Source organism: Triticum dicoccoides, chromosome 6A (genome assembly GCF_002162155.2).
Source record: "Triticum dicoccoides isolate Atlit2015 ecotype Zavitan chromosome 6A, WEW_v2.0, whole genome shotgun sequence".
NCBI classification, from domain to species: Eukaryota; Viridiplantae; Streptophyta; class Magnoliopsida; order Poales; family Poaceae; genus Triticum; species Triticum dicoccoides.
In genome coordinates, this window is record NC_041390.1 from 475,526,057 (window position 1) to 475,552,055 (window position 25,999).

The 25,999-nt window shown below is 46.4% G+C and overlaps 1 protein-coding gene across 1 annotated transcript; it reads right to left on the bottom strand.

Annotated features, from left to right (window-relative positions):
- Window positions 1–23,988: 23,988 nt before the first annotated feature.
- On the bottom strand, window positions 23,989–25,559 carry LOC119319384 (expansin-B15-like). Its single transcript, XM_037593870.1, has 4 exons — window positions 25,334–25,559; window positions 25,138–25,250; window positions 24,837–25,033; window positions 23,989–24,626 (listed from the first exon to the last, which is right to left on the bottom strand). The coding sequence occupies exons 1-4, from the start codon at window positions 25,494–25,496 to the stop codon at window positions 24,299–24,301; spliced, it is 801 nt and encodes a 266-aa protein (XP_037449767.1). The 5' UTR covers window positions 25,497–25,559; the 3' UTR covers window positions 23,989–24,298.
- Window positions 25,560–25,999: the final 440 nt, after the last annotated feature.

Genomic DNA, 25,999 nt, shown 5'->3' on the forward strand with positions numbered 1-25,999 from the left:
CGTAGCCCGCCCGGGCATGGGTCGAGGCCACCGAGCGGCGAGGGAGCCCAGCGAGGGGAAGGGGCGGCCAGGGGCGTGGCCCTGGGCGACGGCGAGCGCAGACGTGGCCGGTGGGAACGGTCGCTGCGGCGCGGGGTAGCGGGGAGCTAGGCGGCGGCGCGAGCGGTAGCAGCAAGCACGCAGCGGGAGCAGCAGGGGAAGGCGGGAGCGAGAATGGAAGGGGAAGGCAGCAGCGAGCGGCTACCGGCAGGCGGCGCGAGGCGCAATCAGGGTGGCGGGCAGAAGCAACAGCAGCCAGCGGCGGGGCCTAGAAGCAGCGGCAGTAGCAAACAGCGTAGCAGCAGCGGCGACAAACACGGGGGCGCGCGTAGGCGGGGCTAGCAAGGCGCGGCCGGCGGTGAGTCGTGGCGGGACGGCGGCAAGCAGTGGGGAGCGGCGACGTGTGGGGCACCCGGTCGGACGGAGCAGGACGGGGCGGCGCGCGAGGGACATGGCCACGGGCGCGGTGAGCATGGGCTCACAGAGAGCTCGGCCATGGTGCGCGGTCGTCCTACGGCGATGATGAGGATGGGAGAAGGGGGAAACGGGAGTGGCTCACCCCGGGAAGGTCGGGGGCGCGCTTGCAGAGGCCAGTCGGGCAGAAGTCGGGGACGCGACGGCGGGCGATGGGGACTTAGGAGCTGCCCGGGCGATGAATTCAACGGAGCTCGCCGGCGGTGGTCCAAGGGAGAGGAAGAAGCGGGCAGTGTCAAGGCAGCTCGTCAGCTCCAATCCAGGGGCGCAGGTGACGGAGGAGAGGGCGGCGATCCTCCTGGACAGGTCGGGGCGGCGAGAAGGCCACTGTGGCCACGCCGGCGTCGAGGCAGTGGCGACGGCGGCTCGGTTCATCGAGGGGAAGAGAGGAGCGGCGCGAGGGAGAGAGATGCGAGGGGATGGCTAGGGTTTTAGCCCAGGGAAGATATAGGCGAGGGGAAGCGGTGGATGGGCGCCATAGCATCGCCCAGTGCCGTGGCGGCAATCGCCGGTGTCCACCGTAACGGTGAACAGGGGATATGGGGAGGGAGAGTGCGTTTGGGCCAGCCTGCTAGGTAGATAGGCCTTGAGGCCCAGGTAGGGGGTTTGTTTTATTTATCTTTTAACTTTTCTATTTTATTTATTTTATTTAAGTTTCAAATTATTTTGGTTTAGTTAAAACACAAAAGTAGTTTCTAAATTAGTACTACCGCTTATACCTCTGCCACAAAAGGTTTCACTCTTAAATAAAATAGTTTAGCATTTTTGAAATTATAATAGGCATTCAATTAATTCTTTTAGCCACTGTTTTAATCATTTTGAGCACTTAAACATTTTATAAAATTTTGGTTTCTTCACCAACAATATTTACCAATTATTTGCCATAGCTTGCACATTTTAGTTTGATATTTGAAAACTTTTATTGTTGACATTAATTTGAATTTTGAAATGGTTTCAAATTAACGCGAGATTATCCACTGTAATCGAGGTGGCGTTTCATCATTAGCAGAGGTTCACTGTAGCTTGAGTATTTGGGCGTCACAAATCTCCTCCACTACAAGAAATCTCGTCCCAAGATTTAAGAGGTGAGTAAGGGAGAAGGTTCTGGCTACGAAATTCTAGCGAGTCTTCTTGCACTTGGTTACTCTTCTCGGAGTAGTTGATCCTTTGAGTTGATGTATTTAGTTCTGTGCTTCAGGTCATCATGCTGAATTGGTCGCCCTTCCATCGGGAACTCCATCGTACTTACGAAAGAATAAAGGGTGGTTATTCCGGAAGAACGAACCTTCACAAAGTTGACTATCTGGTCGATAACATCGGGGAAGGTGGTGGAAAGTAACTCTCGAATTGAAACTTAAGAAATTAATGAGAGCAAAGTAAGAAGGTGCAAAGTAGAAGTTTCAAGCACATAGGCAATCGTTCGTTGCCTGATACGAAATGTGAAAGGGGGTTCAGAGCAATGGGAATAAGTATTGTGTCTGATACCAGAATAGATCACTAGGCAGGTGGCCCATGAACTACATACAAAGGCAAGCTCTAGGAATAACTTTGGCAATAGGGTGTACAAGAGAGTCAGGTTTCGATCCTGTGGAAATGTGGGTTATGGGCCCACCACGTGGGTTAAAAGTAGGAGTAGCGGTGACATCTTGCATGGTCATGATAGCAAGGCATGTCAGAGGGTAGCCTGTCAGTTATGTCGGCAACAACGTTGGTACCAAGGGCGAGGGACGAGGAGAACCATTTTCTTGCTCATTAGACGAGGCGGACCAGTAGGCAAAGTTCTCGTCCATCGGTGGCTACCGGAATGTCATCAACAATAGTAACAGGGTCTTGCTGACAGAATTTTACACCGAGGTGCTTACATAAGCAGGAGAATATTACTGCTTAGATCATATAGATCACAAGAGAGGTTAAACCAAACAATGAAAGGACAATATGATTATCAGATTAAACAGAACAATGGAAAGGACAATGTGTCTAAACACATATTTCAAGGGTATAGCCTTCCCAAGGACCAACAGAGCATGATATCCATGATAGGATATAACATAGAAAACCCTTTAGGAAAGGGGAGAGAAATTTTCATGACATTACCCATACAACGGTGTTTGGATGAGGGACAAAGAAAATTTAGCATTGTGCTTCAAATGCTCCTATTGAAAAATCGGAGTACCACAGACATGCTTCGAGATAGCGTTGGCGTGGTATTCAAGCAAAGGTCAGACTTTGGATACTCAAAGGATCCATCAGGAACAATTTGTAGAATAAGTCTTACAATTTCCTCATGGAAGAATGGATAACCTTGCAGAAAAGGAAACTATAACACTGGGTGCCCCGGCCAGGTGTGCTAGGCATGACATCACCTTACCTGGTCATGTAAAGATGTTATTACTCCTGGAAATATGTTCCAACCATCATATCCGACCGAGATTCAGATCTGATTGGTGTCAGGATACCTTAGACTCAGGATGCCTGAGACGAAAAAGGGTGCAACTCAAATTGACAAAATGACCTTGTAAGATTCTCGGGAAATGAACTATGGAAGCGAGTTCCGAAACAAAAGTTCATCATTAAACCAAGGAGAGAATGAGGAGGTGGCTGATGAACTCAGCGACAATTTATCGAGACTTCCAAAAGATGGATTTCCACCATTATGTGAACAAGGAGATAACATTTGTCAAATCACATGTTATATCAAGGTATGCTCGAGGAAAACATACACAATTAAACATTGGTTGAACAATGCACCCGAAATATGGGCTAAGGTAGCATGTTCAATGTTAAAATGGTGATTCCATAACAAATAGTATAAGAATGAACTATCGACCATTAACTTCAAAGCAATAGGGTTGCTAGAGGTTTTGAACTTTAAACCTCACAATCCATTTGTTGGTATTCCAGCTAGAAACAACCCGAGGACCAAGGAATGAACGGAGATGGCAAGAAGTATCACCTGTATCAAGAATTCTTAAGAGGTGGTGAAATTCTCACGACTTTCTTGACATTAAAGATGGTAATTCTCCAAGGTAAAGAAGAACAAAAGCTGGATAGCAAGGAACTCAAGGTATAACACAAAACACGACGAAGTTTGTGTTGGAGGGAAGGCAATAAAGTGGCTGATGATAACACAAACCATCTAGGGCAAGGATGGTATTTCTCATCAAGAATTCGATAGATATCTTGGAAGAGCTCAGAATGTTTATGATGATCATGACACATTCATTGAGAGGTTTCATGAAGATGTAATCGATCAATGATGACATGAAGTCAAAGGAATGATGAAGCGCAAGTTTATTGGAACCACGGGTACGACACAAACTCGGAACCAAGATTGTTGTTCAAGGTGAAATGATATCACGAGGAAGATCGACGTAAGCTTAGCTCGCGATCGAAAGTTGTGCTCCGGAAGATGGACTGGTAGCACAGTTAAAAATTTAGTAGGATAATGATATAGTCGATCAGGCTAGGAATGGCTTGAAGGATTATTAAACTCATAAGCAACGAAAAATTACTTAAGAGTTATAGAATGGGAGTGCGGAATAGATTCACTTATTGGCGTCCTCGAGTGACAAACAACTCAGAACCCGGGGAAAAATTGGAATTAGTGAGAAATAACAGTTAATGAAGAACCCATAAGAAGTTATGCAGTTCCATGACATTATCAAGATATCATAGTGTAATACTCAACGGTAGATCAAAGTAAAGGTCGGACAGGTGCAATGATCTGCAAAAGACAAGTACTTCAACTTGTCCGATAAATGGTATTAATGAGAAAATATGGTCGGAACCATGATTGCAAAGGACCAAACATAGATACAGGATGAACTTATAACAAGGGGATTATTATCATTTACAAGAAGCTTCGATGATAAGTTTCACATCGGGTCCATGGGCATGAACGCAAAGGCTCAAGGTCGACTCCCACTTCTTCCATGCATAACCTTTCATTTTACTTCTCGCTTTTGATGAAGCTGTAGTGTAGAAATTTTATCTAGCAAAATACCAGAAGAGTATGACTCGTGGAAACTTTCGAGTTCACGCTTAATAAGGAAGGCATAGGTTCAACCCGTCAGGGTATCGTGGAAACATATACCACAAGCTTCAATAGTAAATACCCCAAGCTCAAAAGTAGAGCATGGTTGACAAAAGTAGAGGATACAATTTACCAAAGGCATTATGTATCATGTAAAGAAATCACAAGAATTTTGGTTGTGAGGGACATTTTCGGATAATAACCCGATAATGGATATGGCGGTCCACAACGGAGCTGATGTGAGCATCGGCACACAATCAGAAGAGGAAACAATGCAAATGCATTGGAGTATAGAAACAACTGACTAACTCAAAGCTCAAATGCAAAGGAATTATCATTTCCAAATCAAGGGATCAGAAGCAAACGCTCTGATCAAGGATGGGTAAATTCAATAGACCTAAGGGTACAATTGATGGCAATTTGATTGGTCGAGGACCAATTCCAGTTAAAAGAATGGCAACTCAGCCGCAAAGGTAATTTATAAGGATCAACGATGATTGCGGGCATTCGCAAACATATCGAATCAAATGCTCATTATGACGATGTCAAAGGATGTTGATGAATATCGCTAGTCATATGGAATTAACCATATTGCAAGCAGGTAAGGAAGATGAGGAGCAATAGGCTACCGAGGATTTCAGAAGATCGAATAGCATTTCTAAGAATTTTGTGAAACACATAAACAACTGGGGATGAAGGGATACTCAGTAAGTGCAAGGAATATCCGTAGGGGTATTCATGTGGCAATGAACTGCAAGGCAGTAGGCACAGGGTATTCTTGGAACAATAGAGAGAATTTTGGGGTATCTTGTGATAACAAGATCAACGAAGAATGATTGTACGAACGACAAGAGTATGACGTTATCCATAAGGGTCTATCGATGGAAGGGAATTGCAAAAGCGATGGCACAAAGTCGCAGGAGAACATCGTAGAGTATCTTCGGAACCTTCTGGTGCAGCAGGCGATCATCTGTAATAAGGGGCTCTCCAGGTGGATGTGATCACGAGATCCTAATATTAGAGTTAGTAAAACCATTTTAACCCGAGTAGAAGAGAGATCAGAGTCCCAGAGTATAGACGAGGAATAAAAGATCCTAATACCACCCAATGGCGACGTGGGCCCATAAGGCACACAGCCATGTTAGTAAAAAGTTTTGCAATGTCTAGACTCGACTTCGGCCAAGGAGTTTGGAAGGGGGATTCCTATAGGCAGTCGGCTCTGATACCAACTTGTGACGCCCCCGATTTGACCATACACTAATCATACACGCAAATGTGTACGATCAAGATCAGGGACTCACATGAAGATATCACAACACAACTCTACAAATAAAATAAGTCATACAAGCATCATATCACAAGCCAGGGGCCTCGAGGGCTCGAATACAAGAGCTCGATCATAGACGAGTCAGCGGAAGCAACAATATCTGAGTACAGACATAAGTTAAACAAGTTTTCCTTAAGAAGGCTAGCACAAAAGTAGTAACGATCAAAAAGGTGAGGCCTCCTGCCTGGGACCTCCTAACTACTCCTCGAAGCCGAACTCCAGGTAGAATCATCCTCGGGATCCTCTGGCTTCTGGACTCCATTGTTTTCTTGCAACAATCGGGTATAGAAAGGGGAAAAGGGGGGAGCAAGGCAACCGTGGGTACTCATCCAAAGTACTCGCAAGCAAGGAGCTACACTACATATGTATGCATTGGTATCAAATGGAATAAGGGTATCATATGTGGACTGAAATGCAGAATGCCGGAATAAGAGGGTGATAGCTAATCCTTTCAAAGACTACGCTTCTGGTAACCTCCATCTTGCAGCAGGAGAAGAGAGTAGATGGTAAGTTCCCCAAGTAGCATCGCATAGCATAATCCTAACCGATGATCCCCCCCCCCCTCATTGCCCTATGAGAGAGCGATCACCGGTTGTATCTGGCACTTGGAAGGGTGTGCTTTATTAAGTAACCAGTTCTAGTTATCATAAGGTCAAGGTACAACTCCAAGTCGTCCTGTTACCGAAGATCACGGCTATTCGAATAGATTAACTTCCCTGTAGGGGTGCACCACATAACCCAACACGCTCGATCCCATTTGGCCGAACACACTTTCCTGGGTCATGCCCGGCCTCAGAAGATCAATATGTCGCAGCCCTACCTAGGCACAACAGAGAGGTCAGCACGTCAGTCTAAATCCTATGGCGCAGGGGTCTGGGCCCATCGCCCATTGCACACCTACATGTTGCATACGCGAACGGTGAGCAGACCTAGCCTCCCTTATACAGGAGTAGGCGTTCTAGTCCAACCCGGCGCGCGCCGCTCAGTCGCTGACGTCACGAAGGCTTCGGCTGATACCACGACGTCGAGTGCCCATAACTGTCCCCGAGTAGATGGTTAGTGCGTATAGGCCAGTAGCTAGACTCAGATCAAATACCAAGATCTCGTTAAGTGTGTTAATTTTGAATAACCGCGAACGCCGACCAGGGCTAGGCCCACCTCTCTCCTAGGTGGTCCCAACCTACCATGTCGCTTCGCCACAAAGATCCACACAGAGGGCCGTTGGGAAAGTATGTCCTTCCAGCCCCCAATTCGTGAATCAACCGTGGGTACTCCTCGAGACAACCCGACTTTAGTCATCACATGTATCATGTATAAAGTATATAGTATATACCCGTGATCACCTCCCGAGTGATCACGGCCCGATAGTATAGCATGGCAGACGGACAAGAATGTAGGGCCACTGATGATAAACTAGCATCCTATACTAAGCATTAGGATTGCAGGTAAAGGTAACAACCGCAGTAGCAGGGACAGGCTATGCATCAGGATAGGATTAACGGAAAGCAGTAACATGCTACACTACTCTAATGCAAGCAGTAGAGAGAAGAATAGGCGATATCTGGTGATCAAAGGGGGGGCTTGCCTGGTTGCTCTGGAAAGAAGGAGGGGTCATCTTGGATGTAGTCGAACACACGGACATCGGCAGCGGTCTCGGAGTCTACCGAAAAGGAGTAACGGAGGGGGAACACAATAAATAATAGAGCAATCAAATGTAACACAAAGCAAGACGCGACAATACATTGTGCTAGGGGTGACCTAACGTAGGGATAGGCTATACCGGCGAAGGGGGGAAACATCCAGGAAAGTATTCCCGTTGTTTCGCGTTTTCGGGCAGATGAACCGGAGAGGGAAAGTTGTGTGTTCACTATGCTAGGGACGTGTGAAGGACGAACGGATTGCGTTTCCGGATTCGTCTCGTCGTTCTAAGCAACTTTCGTGTATAAAACTTTTTCATCCGAGATACAAATTATTTTCTATGATTTTTCGAAGTTTTAAATATTTTCTGAAATTTATTATTAATTCGAAAATAAAGCTCAAATGCTAGATGCACCCAGCTCTACGTACACAGAGGTGTACCAGAGGCTGACAGGTGGGCTAGGGGGTCCCAGTTGACCAGTCAACATTTGACTGGTCAACAGGGGGTGGGGCCCCCTGTCATGGACTAGTTGATCAACTAACTAGGGTAATTAGTTAAACAAGGTAATCAACCTAATTAAACCATACTAAACTAATTAATTAATTAAATTATTATTAATTTTTACACATATATTTTTTTAATCTCTTTTTTTGGACAGGGGCATGGGCCCCACTTGTAAGTGGCCCGGGGTTTCAGCGGGCATGCGATTAGTGGGCGGAACGGGTGCGGGCGGGGCGTAGCCCGCCCGGGCATGGGTCGAGGCCACCGGGCGCCGAGGGGAAGGGGCGGCCAGGGGCGCGGCCCTGGGCGACGGCGAGCGCAGACGTGGCCGGTGGGAACGGCCGCTGCGGCGCGGGGAAGCGAGGAGCTAGGCGGTGGCGCGAGCGACAGCAGCAAGCACACGGCGGGAGCAGCAGGGGAAGACGGCAGTGAGAATGGAAGGGGAAGGCGGCAGCGAGCGGCTACCGGCAGGCGGCGTGAGGCGCGATCGGGGTGGCGGGCAGAAGCAACAGCAGCCAGCGGCGGGGCCTAGAAGCAGCGGCAGTAGCAAACAGCGTAGCAGCAGCGTCGACGAACATGGGGGCGCGCGTAGGCGGGTCTAGCAAGGCACGGCCGGCGGTGAGCCGTGGCGGGACGGTGGCAAGCAGCGGGAACAGTGACGTGTGGGGCGCCCGGTCGGACGGAGCAGAACGGGGTGGCGCGCGAGGGACATGGCCACGGGCGTGGTGTGCTTGGGCTCACAGAGAGCTCGGCCATGGCGCGGCGGTCGTCCTACGACGATGGTGAGGTGGGGAGAAGGGGGAAACGGGAGTGGCTCACCCCAGGGAGGTCGGGGCGCGCTTGCAGAGGCCAGTCGGGCAGAAGTCGGGGACGCGACGGCGGGCGACGGGGACTTAGGAGCTGCCGGGGCGACGAATTCGACAGAGCTCGCCGGCGGTGGTCCGAGGGAGAGGAAGAAGCGGGCGGTGTCGAGGCAGGTCGTCAGCTCCAATCCAGGGGCGCAGGTGACGGAGGAGAGGGCGGCGATCCTCCTGGACAGGTCGGGGCGGCGAGAAGGCCACTGTGGCCACGCCGGCATCGAGGTAGTGGCGACGGCGGCTCGGTTCATCAAGGGGAAGAGAGGAGCGGCGCGAGGGAGAGAGATGCGAGGGGCCGGCTAGGGTTTTAGCCCATGGAAGATATAGGCGAGGGGAGCGGTGGATGGGCGCCACGGCATCGCCCGGTGCCGTGGCGGCAATCGCCGGTGTCCACCGTAACGGTGAACAGGGGATATGGGGAGGGAGCGTGTGTTTGGGCCAGCCTGCTAGGTAGATGGGCCTTGAGGCCCAGGTAGGGGGGTTTGTTTTATTTCTTTTGTTTTGCCTTGTAATTATCTTTTAACTTTTCTGTTTTATTTATTTTATTTAAGTTTCACATTATTTTGGTTTAGTTAAAACACAAAAGTAGTTTCTAAATTAGTACTACCGCTTATACCTGTGCCACAAAAGGTTTCGCTCTTAAATAAAATAGTTTAGCATTTTTGAAATTATAAAAGGCATTCAATTAATTGTTTTAGCCATTGTTTTAATCATTTTGAGCACTTAAACATTTTATAAAATTTTGGTTTCTTCACCAACAATATTTACCAATTATGTGCCATAGCTTGCACATTTTAGTTTTGATATTTAAAAACTTTTATTGTTGACATTAATTTGAATTTGAATTTTGAAACGGTTTCGAATTAACGCGAGATTATCCATTGTAATCGAGGTGACGTGGCATCATTAGCAGAGGTTGACTGTAGCTTGAGTATCCGGGCGTCACAATAGGCCAGATCTCTTAGGACGATAACCTTAAGTGTAAGAGGAAATAATCCAAGGCTCTGAATGACTTAGCTTTTCTGTCGCCGAGACGGCGTCGTTCCTCCAATTGCCTTCTTCTCAGAAACTGAAAGCGATGAAGAACCGCTTGGCTAACTACCAGACCAGATTCTCACAATTGCGCCCCCCTACCTGGCGCGCCAAAGATGTCGGTGTGGAATGACACCTATGGGATCACAAGAATCCCTACTACGGTTGCCGGGGCGCAGGGTTGCAAGGAGAGCAGGGCTAGTAGACAGCACAAGGATCATTTACCCAAGTTCGGGCCGCGAGCATGCGTAAAACCCTAGTCCTGCTTTGGTGGGTGTATTTTTGAGTGTTCTTGAGCTCTCGAACTAGCTGTGGTTAGCGTGTGGTTCGAAAGAGATAAATCCCCCTCCTCGTCGCCTCGGGCTTCCTCTTATAGGAAAAAGGGGTTGCCACTGTGGCACACAGGAGGTGGAAAGGTCTACAGTGGCACGAGGTTATCCCTCGTATTACAGGACAAGGTGCATTTAATGCATCGCTTAGGTGTCCTCTTACTTTATCGGGGATGGGGCCGAGGCCCATCCCGTCCGTCGCTGCTCCTCCTCGCTTCAACACGTGCCTCGGCCAGGGATGCGTGCGGTGCCATGTAGGCAGGCAGGCAGCTGAGTTGGCGCGGTGGTGGAGCCTTCACGAAGATCTGCATGCTGCCACGCAGGCGCTTGATGAGTTGGCCTGGGAGCTGCATGTCGCCACGCAGGTGCCCGCCCAGCTGGTTGGGCTGGCAGCTGCATGTGAATGGCGGTGGAAGCTTGGTTGATGTGGTCTTGGCGGTGGCCTTGCCGGCGTCTTTGGCGAGGGCCTTGCCGGGTGGCCCGGCAAGGGTCTCGTGGTGGCGTATTGTTGTCCCTGGCAAGGATCTTGCCGAGGGTCTGGTGGCCTTCCTTGGCAAGGATCTTGCCGAGAATCGTCGTCTTCTAATCTGATCTTGAATATGTCTTCACCAAGATCCGCATGCCACCATAGGGGTGCCTTCCCGAGCCCTGGCCCCACGCTGATGATGGCACTGGGGGCCGTGGGCTCAAGGGTGGCTCGCTCTGTTGGTGCGAGGCGAGCTGTCCCGGCAAGAGTCTTCCCGAGGCCGCTGAGGCCACCCGGCAAGGGTCTTGCCTGGGGAACTTGCTTCGTCCCTCTGCTCTTTGTGGTCTTGGCCTTGGCGTTGCTTTGATTGTCTTGGGCTTCGATCTAAACTTGTCTCACCTCCCTCGTTCTGCTTGGTGTGGCCGTGGGTGCGGCGCTGACTGCCCGTGCACAGGAAAAGGGGTACAAAGATGCACCCCTTTTTTGTACACCAACACATCTTTAGGAGAATGATGTGATTGACTTGACCCATTCCGTTAGCTTAGCACTTGATCGTTTAGTATGTTGCTATTGCTTTCTTCATGACTTATACATGTTCCTATGACTATGAGATTATGTAACTCCCGTTTACCGGAGGAACACTTTGTGTGCTACCAAACATCACAATGTAACTGGGTGATTATAAAGGTGCTCTACAGGTGTCTCCGAAGGTACTTGTTAAGTTGGCGTATTTCAAGATTAGGATTTGTCACTCTGATTGTCGGAGAGGTATCTCTGGGCCCTCTCGGTAATGCACATCACCATAAGCCTTGCAAGCAATGTGACTAATGAGTTAGTTGCGGGATGATGCATTACAAAACGAGTAAAGAGACTTGCCGGTAACGAGATTGAACTACATATGATGATACCGACGATCGAATCTCGGGCAAGTAACATACCGATGACAAAGGGAACAACGTATGTTGTTATGCGGTTTGACCAATAAAGATGTTTGTAGAATATGTGGGAGCCAATATGAGCATCCAGGTTCCGCTATTGGTTATTGACCGGAGACGTGTCTCGGTCATGTCTACATAGTTCTCGAACCCGTAGGGTCCGCACGCTTAAAGTTCGGTGACGGTTTGTATTATGAGTTTATATGTTATGATGTACCGAAGGTAGTTTGGAGTCCCGGATGAGATCCGGGACATGACGAGGAGTCTCGAAATGGTAGAGACGTAAAGATCGACATATTGGATGACTATATTCGGCCATCGGAAAGGTTCCGAGTGATTCGGGTATTTTTCGGAGTCCCGGGGAGTTACGGGAATACGGGAAAGAAGTGTTGGGCCTTAATGGGCTTTAGTGGGAAGGAGAGGCAGGAGCCAGGAGGTGGTGTGCGCCCCTCCGAAGCCTAGTCTGAATTGTACAAGGGTTTTGGGGCGCGGCCCCCCTTTCCCTTCCTTCTCCCCTCCCTCCTTTCCCCCTTCTCCTAGTTGGACTAGGAAAGGAGGAAACCTACTCCTACTAGGAGTAGGAATCCTACTCCCTTGGCATGCCCCTCCTAGGGCCGGCCTCCTCCTCCCTTTCTCCTTTATATACGGGGGCAGGGGGCATACCAAGACACACATGTTGATCACAAAAATCTCTCCCAGCCGTGTGCGGTGCCCCCCTCCACCATAATCCACCTCGGTCATACTGTAGCGGTGCTTAGGCGAAGCCCTATCACGGTAGCTTCATCAACATCGTCATCACGCTGTCGTGCTGACGAAACTCTTCCCCGATTTCTACTGGATCATGAATTTGCGGGACGCACCGAGTTGAACGTGTGCTGAACGTGGAGATGCCGTACGTTTGGTACCGAGGATCGGTTGATCGTGAAGACGTACGACTACATCAACCATGTTGTCAACGCTTCCGCTTAATGGTCTAGGAGGGTACGCCAACGACACTCTCCCTTCTCGTTGCTATGCATCACCATGATCCTGCGTGTGCGTAGGAATTTTTTTGAAATTACTACGTTCCCCAACAGTGGCATCTGAGCCAGGTTTTATGCGTAGATGTTATATGCACGAGTAGAACACAAGTGAGTTGTGGACGATACAAGTCATACTGCTTACCAGCATGTCATACTTTGGTTCGGCGGTATTGTTGGATGAAGCGGCATGGACCGACATTACGCGTACGCTTACGCGAGACTGGTTCTACCGACGTGCTTTGCACATAGGTGGCTGGCGGGTGTCAGTTTCTCCAACTTTAGTTGAACCGAGTGTGGCTACGCCCGGTCCTTGAGAAGGTTAAGACAACACTAACTTGACGAACTATCGTTGTGGTTTTGATGTGTAGGTCAGAACGGTTCTTGCTCAGCCCGTAGCAGCCACGTAAAACTTGCAACAACAAAGTAGAGGACGTCTAACTTGTTTTTGCAGGGCATGTTGTGATGTGATATGGTCAAGACGTGATGAGATATAATTGTTGTATGAGATGATCATGTTTTGTTAAACTTATCGGCGACTGGCAGGAGCCTTATGGTTGTCTCTTTATTGCATAAGATGCAAGCGCCATACAATTGCTTTACTTTATCGCTGTGCGATAGCTATAGTTGCAAGAGCAATAGTTGGTGAGATGACCATATGATGACACATTGATAGAGATCAAGATGATGAAGATCATGGTGTCATGCCGGTTACGATAGAGATCATGACGGTACTTTGGAGATGGAGATCAAAGGCGCAAGATGATCATGGCCATATCATGTCACATATTTTGATTGCATGTGATGTTTATCCTTTATGCATCTTATTTTGCTTAGTTCAGTGGTAGCATTATAAGATGATCTCTCACTAAATTTCAAGGTACAAGTGTTCTTCCTGAGTATGCACCGTTGCCAAAGTTCATCGTGCTGAGACACCACGTGATGATCGAGTGTGATAAGCGGGTGCAAGCCAGTTTTGCACACGCAGAATACTCGGGTTAAACTTGACGAGCCTAGCATATGCAGATATGGCCTCGGAACACTGAGACCGAAAGGTCCAACGTGAATCATATAGTAGATATGATCAACATAGTGATGTTCACCATTGAAAACTACTCCATCTCACGTGATGATCGGACATGGTTTAGTTGATTTGGATCACGTGATCACTTAGATGATTAGAGGGATGTCTATCTAAGTGGGAGTTCTTAAGTAACATGATTAATTGAACTTAAATTTATCATGAACTTAGTCCTGATAATATTTGCATATCTATGTTGTAGATCAATAGCTCGCACATAGCTTCCCCGTTTATTTTTGATATGTTCCTAGAGAAAAATAAATTGAAAGATGTTAGTAGCAATGATACAGATTGGATCCGTGATCTGAGGGTTATCCTCATTGCTGCACAGAAGAATTATGTCCTTGATGCACCGCTAGGTGACGGACCTATTGCAGGAGCATATGCAGACGTTATGAACATTTGGCAAAGCTCGGTATGATGACTACTTGATAGTTTAGTGCACCATGCTTTACGGCTTAGAATCGGGACTTCAAAAATGTTTTGAATGCCACAGAGCATATAAGATGTTCCATGAGTTGAAATTAGTATTTCAGACTCATGCCCATGTTGAAAGGTATAAGACCTTTGACAAGTACTTTGCCTACAAAATGGAGGAGAATAGCTCAGCTAGTGAGCATGTGCTCAGAATGTCTGACTGCTACAATCACTTGAATCAAGTGGGAGTTAATCTTCCAGATAAGATAGCGATTGACAGAATTCTCTAGTCACTATCACCAAGTTACTAAAACTTCGTGATGAACTATAATATGCAAGGGATAACGAAAACGATTCCCAAGCTCTTCGTGATACGGAAATCGATGAAGGTAGAAATCAAGAAAAGCATCAAGTGTTGATGGTTGACAAGACAACTAGTTTCAATAAAAGGGCAAAGGGAAGAAGGTGAACTTAAAGAAGAACGGCAAGCAAGTTTCTCCTCAAGTGAAGAAGCCCAAGTCTAGACCTAAGCCTAAGACTAAGTGCTTCTACTGCAAAGGGACTGGTCACTGGAAGCAGAACTGCCCCAAGTATTTGCCAGATAAGAAGAATGGCATGGTGAACAAAGGTATATGTGATATACATGTTATTGATGTGTACTTTACTAGTGTTTATAGCAACCCCTCAGTATTTGATATTAGTTCAGTTGCTGAGATTAGTAACTCAAAACGGGAGTTGCAGAATGAACAGAGACTAGTTAAGGGTGAAGCGACGATGTGTGTTGGAAGTGGTTCCAAGATTGATATGATCATCATCGCACACTCCCTATACTTTCGAGATTAGTGTTGAACCTAAATAAATGTTATTTGGTGTTTGCGTTAAGCATGAATATAACTTGATCATGTTTATTGAAATACGGTTATTCATTAAAGTCACAGAATAATTGTTGTTCTGTTTACATGAATAAAACCTTCAATGGTCATACACCCAAGGTGAATGGTTTATTGAATCTCAATCGCAGTGATACACATATTCATAATATTGAAGCCAAAAGATGCAAAGTTAATAATGATAGTGCAACTTATTTGTGGCACTGTCGTTTAGGTCATATTGGTGTAAAGCGCATGAAGAAACTCCATGTTGATGGGTTTTTGGAATCACTTGATTATGAATCACTTGATGCTTGCGAACCATGCCTCATGGGCAAGATGACTAAGACTCCATTCTCCGGAACAATGGAGCGAGCAACAGACTTGTTGGAAATAATACATACTGATGTATGCAGTCCGATGAGTGTTGAGGCTCACGGCGGGTATCGTTATTTTCTGACCTTCACAGATGATTTGAGTAAGATATGGGTATATCTTCTTGATAAAACATAAATTTGAAACATTCGAAAAGTTCAAATAATTTCAGAGTGAAGTGGAAAATCTTCGTAACAAGAAAATAAAGTTTCTACGATCTGATCGTGGAGGAGAATATTTGAGTTATGAGTTTGGTCTTCATTTGAAACAATGCGGAATAGTTTCGCAACTCACGCCACCTGGAACACCATAGCGTAATGGTGTGTCCATACGTCATAATCGTACTTTATTAGATATGGTGCGATCTATGATGTCTCTTACTGATTTATCACTATCATGTTGGGGTTATGCATTAGAGACAGCTGCATTCACGTTAAATAGGGCACCATCTAAATATGTTGAGACGACACCATATGAACTGTGGTTTGGCTAGAAACCTAAGTTGTCGTTTCTTAAAGTTTGGGGATGCGATGCTTATGTGAAAAAGTTTCAACCTGATAAGCTCAAACCCAAATCGGAGAAATGTGTCTTCATAGGATACCCGAAGGAGACTGTTGGGTACACCTTCTATCACAGATCCAAAGGAATAATCTTTGTTGCCAAAAGTGGATCCTTTCTAGAGAAGGAGTTTCTCTTGAAAGAAGTGAGTGGGAGGAAAGTAGAACTTGATGAGATAAATGTACCTGCTCCCTGATTGGAAAGTAGTTTATCACAGAAACCGGTTCCTGTGACACCTACACCAATTAGTGAGGAAGCTAATGATGATGATCATGAAACTTCAGATCAAGTTACTACCGAACCTCGTAGGTCAACCAGAGTAAGATCCGCACCAGAGTGGTACGGTAATCCTGTTCTGGAGGTCATGTTGCTAGACCATGACAAACCTACGAACTATGAGGAAGCGACGATGAGCCCAGATTCCGCAAAATGGTTTGAGGCCATGAAATCTAAGATGGGATCCATGTATGAGAACAAAGTGTGGACTTTGGTTGACTTGCCCGATGATCAGCAAGCCATCGAGAATAAATGGATCTTCAAGAAGAAGATAGACGATGATGGTAATGTTACTATATACGAAGCTTGACTTGTTGCAAAAGTTTTTCGACAAGTTCAAGGAGTTGACTATGATGAGACCTTCACACCCGTAGCGATGCTTAAGTCCGTCCGAATCATGTGAGCTATTGCCGCATTTTATGATTATGAAATTTGGCAAATGGATGTAAATACTGCATTCCTGGATGGATTTCTAGAAGAAGAGTTGTATATGATGCAACCTGAAGGTTTTATCGATCCAAAAGGTACTAACAAAGTGTGCAAGCTCCAGCGATCCATTTATGGACTCGTGCAAGCATCTCGGAGTTGGAATATATGCTTTGATAAAGTGATCAAAGCATATGGTTTTATATAGAATTACGGTGAAGCCTGTATTTACAAGAAAGTGAGTGGGAGCACTACAGCATTTCTGATAAGTATATGTGAATGACATATTGTTGATCGGAAATAATGTAGAATTTTCTGGAAAGCATAAAGGAGTGTTTGAAAAAAATTCAAAGAAAGACCTCGATGAAGCTGCTTACACATTGAGCATCAAGATCTATAGAGATAGATCAAGACGCTTGATAAGTTTTTTCAATGAGTACATACCTTGACAAGATTTTGAAGTAGTTCAAAATGGAACAGTCAAAGAAAGAGTTCTTACCTGTGTTACAAGGTGTGAAATTGAGTAAGACTCAAAACTCAACCACGACAGAAGATAGAAAGAGAATGAAAGTCATTCCCTATTCCTCAGCCATAGTTTCTATAAAGTATGCCATGCTATGTACCAGATCTATAGTATATCCTACACTGAGTTTAGCAAGGGAGTACAATAGTGATCTAGGAGTAGATCACCGGACAGCGGTCAAAATTATCCTTACTGGAATAAAGATATGTTTCTCGATTATGGAGGTGACAAAAGGTTTGTCATAAAGGGTTACATCGATGCAAATTTTGACACTGATCTAGATGACTCTAAGTCTCAATCTGGATACATTTTGAAAGTGAAGCAATTAGCTAGAGTAGCTCTGTGCAGAGCATTGTTGACATAGAAATTTGCAAAATACATACGGATCTGAATGTAGCAGACCCGTAGACTAAACTTCTCTCACAAGCAAAACATGATCACACCTTAGTACTCTTTGGGTGTTAATCACATAGCGATATGAACTAGATTATTGACTCCAGTAAACCCTTTGGGTGTTGGTCACATGACGATGTGAACTATGGGTGTTAATCACATGGTGATGTGAATTATTGATGTTAAATCACATGACGATGTGAACTAGATTATTGACTCTATTGCAAGTGGGAGACTAAAGGAAATATGCCCTAGAGGCAATAATAAAGTTATCATTTATTTCTTTATTTCATGATAAATGTTTATTATTCACGCTAGAGTTGTATTAACCGAAAACATAATACAGGTGTGTATACATAGACAAACATAGTGTCACTAGCATGCCTCTACTTGACTAGCTCGTTGATCAAAGATGGTTAAGTTTCCTAACCATAGACATGAGTTGTCAATTTATTAGCGGGATCACATCATTAGGAGAATGATGTGATTGACTTGACCCATTTCGTTAGCTTAGCACTTGATCGTTTAGTATGTTGCTATTGCTTTCTTCATGACTTATACATGTTCCTATGACTATGAGATTATGCAACTCCCGTTTACTGGAGGAACACTTTGTGTGCTACCAAACTTCACAACGTAACTGGGTGATTATAAAGGTGCTCTACAGGTGTCTCTGAAGGTACTTGTTGAGTTGGCGTATTTCGATATTAGGATTTGTCACTCCGATTGTCGGAGAGGTATCTCTGGGCCCTCTCGGTAATGCACATCACCATAAGCCTTGCGAGCAATGTGACTAATGAGTTAGTTGCGGGATGATGCATTATGAAACGAGTAAAGAGACTTGCTGGTAACGAGATTGAACTAGGTAGTGAGATACCGACGATCGAATCTCGAGCAAGTAACATACCGATGACAAAGGGAACAACATATGTTGTTATGCGGTTTGACCGATAAAGATCTTCGTAGAATATGTGGGAGCCAATATGAGCATCTAGGTTCCGCTATTGGTTATTGAACGGAGACGTGTCTCGGTCATGTCTACATAGTTCTCGAACCCGTAGGGTCCGCACGCTTAAAGTTCGGTGACAATTTGTATTATGAGTTTATGTGCTTTGATGTACCGAAGGTAGTGCGGAGTCCCGGATGAGATCGGGGACATGACGAAGAGTATCGAAATGGTCGAGACGTAAAGATTGATATATTGGACGACTATATTTGGACATCGGAAAGGTTCCGAGTGATTCAGGTATTTTTGGAGTACCGGGGAGTTACGGGAATACGGGGAAGGAGTGTTGGGCCTTAATGGGCTTTAGTGGGAAGGAGAGGCAGCGATGGCCAGGAGGTGGCGCGCGCCCCTCCCAAGCCCAATCCGAATTGGACAAGGGGTTTGGGGCGCGGCCCCCTCTCCCTTCCTTCTCCCCTTCCCTCCTTTCCCCCCTCTCCTAGTTGGACTAGGAAAGGAGGAAACCTACTCCTACTAGGAGTAGGAATCCTACTCCCTTGGCGCGCCCCTCCTAGGGACGGCCTCCTCCTCCCTTGCTCCTTTATATACGGGGGCACGGGGCACCCCGGGACACACAAGTTGATCACAAAGATCTCTCCCAGCCGTATGCGGTGCCCCCCTCCATCATAATCCACCTCGGTCATAATGTAGCGGTGCTTGGGCGAAGCCCTGTCACGGTAGCTTCATCAAGATCGTCATCACGCCGTCATGCTAACGAAACTCTTCCCGGAGCTCTACTGGATCGTGAGTTCGCGGGACGTCACCGAGCTGAACTCGTGCTGAACGCGGAGGTGCCGTACGGTCGGTACTGAGGATCGATCGATCATGAAGACGTACGACTACATCAACTGCGTTGTCATAACGCTTCCGCTTAACGGTCTAACAGGGTACGTGGACGACACTCTCCCCTCTCGTTGCTATGCATCACCATGATCCTGCGTGTGTATAGGATTTTTTTTGAAATTACTACGTTCCCCAACAGATACCATTCCAAGTTTCAACCTTTTCAGAGTTCATTTGTAGTGCTTTTCAATTTCAGGGTCATTTAGCTCAAAACGAATCAGTAAATGCATGAAAAATAGCAAATGATGTCAAAAAGGATTTAAAGTTGATGATGTGGCTTTGAATGGTGCATATTAAACGCACGAAAAGTCTCGAGTTGTAATAACTTTAAAAAAAATGAAGTGCCTTTGTAACACATGAGTTTTCGTCCGAAACCCTGATACTTCGAAAGAGATTGTCCAGTTTGTACACGAAGTGCATCCAGTTTTTGTCGTAACCCTCTCTACTTTTTTGCACATCCTATGTGGGTGAAATGATGATACCATGCCAAGTTTCAACCTTTTCAGAGTTCATTTGTAGTGCTTTTCAATTTCAAGGTCATTTAGCTCAAAACAAATCAGTAAATGCATGAAAAATAGCAAATGATATGAGAAATGGTTGAAAGTTGATGACGTGGTTTTGAATGGTGCATACTGAACGCACAAAAAGTCTAGAGTTGTAATAAGTTTTTAAAAATGAAGTGCCTTTCTAATAGATGAGTTTTCATCCGAAACCCTAATACTTCGAAACAGATTGTCCAATTTGTACACGAAGTGCATCCAGTTTTTGCCGTAACCCTCTCTACTTTTTTGCACATGCTATGTGGGTGAAATGATGATACCATTCCAAGTTTTAACCTTTTAAGAGTTCATTTGTAGTGCTTTTCAATTTCAGGGTCATTTAGCTCAAAACAAATCAGTAGATGCATGAAAATAGCAAATAAGGTCAGAAAGGGTTGAAAGTTGATGACGTGGCTTTGAACGGTGCATACTGAATGCACAAAAAGTTTGGAGTTGTAATAAGTTAAAAAAATGAAGTGCCTTTGTAACAGATGAGTTTTCATCCGAAAACCTGATACTTCGAAAGAGATTGTCTAGTTTGTACACGAAGTGCATCCAGTTTTTGCCGTAACCCTCTCTACTTTTTTGCACATGTTATGTGGGTGAACTGATGATACCATGTCAAGTTTCAACCTTTTCAGAGTTCATTTGTAGTGCTTTTCAATTTCAAGGTCATTTAGCTCAAAACAAATCAGTAAATGCATGAAAAATAGAAAATGAAGGCAGAAAGGGTTGAAAGTTGATGACGTGGCTTTGAATGGTGCATAATGAACACACAAAAAATCTGGAGTTGTAATAAGTTTTAAAAAATGAAATGTCTTTGTAATAGATGAGTTTTCGTTCGAAATCCTGATACTTCGAAAGAGATTGTGTAAACATGTAAAAATATATATCAAAAATACATTGATCAGTAGCGCATTTCAGCCAAACGCGCTACTGCTATGTGTAAACATGTAAAAATATACATCAAAAATACATTGATCATCAGTGATCTTTTTATGTACAATCTGAATTGTCAATATGAGTCCTCACCGGTTTAGAAACTGGAGAAGACTCATATTGCGGTCACAAATTCTACACATAGAGTTCAATGACGACCAAATGATTGTGATAGTTTTAGAAGTAACATATTTAAGGTGGTAAAAACCCTGTTAGCGGAGCGAGGTGGGACTAAAAAACTGCTGCAAAAAGAATCAACTAAAAAACTCTAGTACCGGTTTGTGGCATGAATCGGTACTAAAGAGGCCGGTGGGGCCCCAGCCTGACAACAGTCTGCCACAACCTCTTTAGTACCGGTTCGTGGGGCCCCAGCCTGACAACAGTCTGCCACAACCTCTTTAGTACCGGTTCGTGGCACGAACCGGTACTAAAGATTCTTCACGAACTGGTACTAATGAGCGCCGTCCGCCTAGCCGTTGGAACCGGCACTAATGGTCACATTAGTGCCGGTTCAATTACAAATCAGGACTAATGAGCTTCACATTAGGCCATTTTTTTATTAGTGTTCCGTGCCCCGTCGGATCTGATGCAACGCGCCTGCTCACGGTCCTCGCTGTCACGGTGGGCGGACTTGGCCATCGCGGGCGGCGGATCTGAGACACCGATGGTGAGGGGTTGGGGATTTTCACGGAGGTGGAGGGGTAGGGTTCCGGGCCGTATCCAACAGCCGAACCTGCACATATACTGGTCGAGGGGGTGCGTTTGCGGGCCACCGCAAAACTTTTATGGGCCGGGCTGCGTTTACGGTGTCTGTTCTGGCAGACAAAACGATCCAAACCCGTATAATCGCCGGAATTTTATAGTTCCAACGATTTATACGGGGTCTACTAGAGATGCTCTGAGAGTGGCAGACCAACACAGGGAAGGCACAACACGAATCCCTGCCATGTGGACCATCAGATTGACATATCCAATGGTCCAAATGCAACCACGTAGTCCTGTAGCACAAGCCGTTAAATTTGAACCGTCCAATTAAAAAGATCCAGCGGTTCATATGAATTGTATTCCTATACTATATAGGAGTACAGATTTAATCATGGCACACGGTGTCTTGCCATTCATGAAGAGGCAAAATAAGAAGAAAAAAATACTATTGTGCGCTAGAATTGGATATAACGAAGGCTATGGGGTCATATTATCTATCTTGAGGCGGCCATGATCAAATCGGGTATACACAGCTTGGTGGACACACCATACATGTGCAACTGCATTGGCACAAGATTTGCTTAAAATGGACCTAGTGATACGATCTCACAGCCTGGAGACGACATACGCAGCAACGGGAATGCGAATCTTAGCAGCTACGGGTACAAGCAACAAGCTTTATCCATGAGCATCGTGAGTCCAAATCTGGGGGACAGTACAAGCTTCATCCATATAAGGCAACGGCTTCTTTTGAACATTGCTCACATTGCTTATTTTCCATGAGGACCATAACACGGCTGGACTTACGAAAGAAGCTGGATGTTTCCCTTACACCGAGAAAAGGTTGGGCGTTTCCGTGAAAACAACAAAAGGCGCTTGGTATATATATATACGTTTCTTGAATCATCCCCGGTGACTCCCTCGTACGGTGATCAATACCTACGCTAGCAAAGTTGGAGATAACGCAAGGGCTGGTTACACAACACGCGTGCCCGGACAGAAGGGATGTTGCTTTTTTTTTAGAACACAGTATAAACAAAGACACTCATATATACGTGCATACACGCATCTCAATGAACACACACGCAGATCTTAAAGGGATGTTGCTTTTGTTGCCAAATGTTCGTGGGTGCGCTAGGCTCTAGCGAGGCGTCGCGAGGTCCTAGACAAGAAAGAGAGAAGATAAGTAGAGGTTTTCGTGGACCCAAAGAGGCAGATCCAATTGATCTTGGCCATCAAACTAAGTCAATCCAACGACCAAGACTGCTCCAATAGCGGGCGTTCAACGTGTTTAACGTGCAATTAATATCATACCAAATATTGTATTAACTGCAGAATTAGCACACAAATAATAGCATACATAATATCCACGTGCAATTAATATATTGTTTAAATATTAACATGCAACACATGCAATTAATATATTGCCTAAAATATTAACGTGCATCGCACGTGCGCATTTACTAGTGTGTAATAAAAGTTTTGATATACTCCCTCCATCTCAAAAGAAGTGTCTTCACTTTATATTAACTTTAACATAAAGTTGTACTAAAGTTGAGATGCTTATTTTAGGATTAAATTTGAGACACTTATTTTGAAACGGAGGAAATATTTTTTGGAAACAAAATAGATGTTACAACAATAGAGGTCACGCCCCTCAACAAAAAAAATGTGGTCATGCATCAACCGGAAGTGTCCTCCACGTCCACGTATCAACCTTGCCAGTAGGTATGGACCCCAAAAATGTGGAAATGTATTAAGTATCACAAGTCCTTTCCAAACACATGTTATACAAAAAAACATATAAATCCTTAGGTGTGCCAAAATTTTCTTCCTTTTGCATCCACCCACGGCACGCCGTGAGCTAAACTCGATCCTGCCTCTGGGCCTTCAACTTGGTGGAGCAAAATTTTCTACTCCCTCCGTTCGGAATTACTTGTCGCGAAAATGGATGTATCTAGAACTAAAATACGTCTAGATACATCCATTTCTGCGACAAGTAATTCCGAACGGAGGGAGTACGTCACAAGAGGGAAATGATACATATTCCACGGAGCAATTTTTTCAACTTGGTGGATATGTCTTTTTCAACAGACATGAAAGCTAACTCAAATTAATGCAACAAGAATTTAATATTCATGTGACAAATCTAGTTAATATTTTTTTTGTATACTGTCACCGGTTTAAAACTCTCAAGCATTTTTGTGCGCGTGCGTTCGTGTGTGAATGTGACAAAGATTTGTACGTATATCTCTTGTACTTGTACACATTTGTTTTTCTAGCAACTTAATTAAATCCATATTGATAGCTAGCTAGGCTGGCGCCTTCAGTGAGACTAGACAAAAAGGGCCCAAGTGAATGAAGTACCGTCACACTCCAGTAGTACTTTGTAGAGCAAATGAAATGAGACTGCAACAACAAGAGCGAGGGGCAAGAAGTAGAAACTCTTCCCGGCCACCTCCGCCCCGATACAGTTTATTTCACATATATATATGGACCAAACAGACAGATAACACAAGCTTCACACACAACAATGGCGCGCACAGACACACACTTGCGACACACGCCTTATTAATGGCGGTCAGGTTACACACATATCCCACGCCCATGGCTCCAAGCATAAATCGGGATGGCGCCACGCCTCTTCATACGGGCGAGCGCGCGGCGTGCTTGCGTGCAACCCACCCCACGCCTAGTTTATCAGTAGTTGACGACGGAGCGGTAGGTGCCGCCGGGCTTCCAGCCGGCGGGGATGACTTTGCTCGCCACGAGGGGCTTGCCGGAGCTGGAGGTGAGGCGGACCGAGAATGGCGCCTGCAGCATGGCCCCGGAGTTGTACCTCCACACCGCGCCCCACGACCGGTCCATCTTGGTCCAGCCGGCGCCGTTGCCGCCGCTCTGCATGAGCTCCACCGACGACAGGTCGCCGTCGCCGTCCTCGTACTCGATGAGCACGGCGAGGTAGTAGGAGTTGGAGCCGGCATCCACCTTGAAGGCTATGTCCATCCCCGGCCAGTTGCACGGGACCCTGCAGCATGCAGCCACACGCACGGATGCCAGGGCCAAGACAAAGCACGGCGGTTAGTCGGTCGGCTAGGAAAGCGGCATACCGTGTGCGTGCCGGTGCACGCTTGCCGCTCTTTTACGCGCGTCCGGACACGCAGCTAGGTAGCTTACCGTGTGCCGTTTGCCGTTTTGCATGAAAAAACTCACGTGAAGATGCATGCAGCCAGCTTACCGTGTGTACTGGATTTGGAGACGTCCGGCCGCGCGGAGCTGGTCGGCCTGGCCGGGCTTCGCCATGCCGCCGAACGCCGTCCCGCTCAGGTCGAAGTGGACGGGCTCACCCAGGCACGCCGCGCCAGCTGGGCACTCGTCGGTGAGCACGACGGTCACCGGGCTGGACGAGCAAGAGCCGTGGCCGGTGCACTTCACCTGCGGAATTCACATCAATGGAATGCGCGCGGGTGTAATTAAGTTAAGCCGACTAGTTGACAACGCGGCGTTAAAATTAAGAGCTGGTTGTATGATCGTCGGACCTGGTAGCAAGAGCCGCAGCCCTTGCCGTCCTGGTAGATGGACGGGCTGCCGGCGGCGATCATGGATGAGAAGGGCGGTTGGTCGACGGCGTCCTGGTACCCGCATGCACCACCTACAGACCGTGCATGCAAAGCGTTACTTGCATAATGCTGGAGAAATTAAACAGTTTATGTTCGTTCATGTAGTATTAATTACCGTCGCTCCCTGCGCCGTTGGGGCCGCCGTACCAGGTGGCGCCGCCGTTGGACCAGCCGGAGAGCTTGCGGTGGATCTCGACGGACGCGCAGGGACGAAGGAGGAAGGCTAGGGCCATGAACACGGCGAAGGAGGCCGAGATCTTGGCCACGGAAAAGGCCATGCCTCTCTTTCTCACTCACCGACGATCACTAGAGTACAAGGAGGAAGAGACTGAAGTAGAGGGGTGGCCTTGGTGTGTGCTAGGAAGTGTACTCCTCGCCTCCATTTATAGGCGGCAGGTAGGGTGCACCGCTGAGTGATCGCGGCCAGTGATTAAATTCTCCCTTGGTTTCTTTTGAAGAAATAAAAACGAATTCTTGTTTACTTGCTGGGTTGCACGCGCGGATTCAAGGGGATTTTTAAATAAATAATAAATAAACCCGTTCGTTGGTGATCTTTAAAAAGCAATCTGAACACTGGACGATCGATCTGCCGCAGAAAGGTTTTTCCTGTCTTCCAAATTTGTACACCAGCGACCAGCGAGTACTACAGTGCTCGGCGTCTAGTCACTCAGTGAGCAGAAAAACGACAGTTGCCGTTATTTCGGTTAGACACGAGGCGACCCTACGAGTCGAGTTGCCGCCCATCCCGAGACGGCTCCACGCCCCGTCCATTTCACCATCC

Excerpts from the sequence above, each read along its gene's own strand:
- LOC119319384 (XM_037593870.1), bottom strand. The coding sequence starts at position 25,496 with ATGGCCTTTTCCGTGGCCAAGATCTCGGCCTCCTTCGCCGTGTTCATG. Across the intron at positions 25,251-25,333 it reads CAACGGCGCAGGGAGCGACG|GTGGTGCATGCGGGTACCAG; the intron begins GTAATTAATACT and ends CACGGTCTGTAG. Across the intron at positions 24,627-24,836 it reads CTCCAAATCCAGTACACACG|GGTCCCGTGCAACTGGCCGG; the intron begins GTAAGCTGGCTG and ends TGCATGCTGCAG.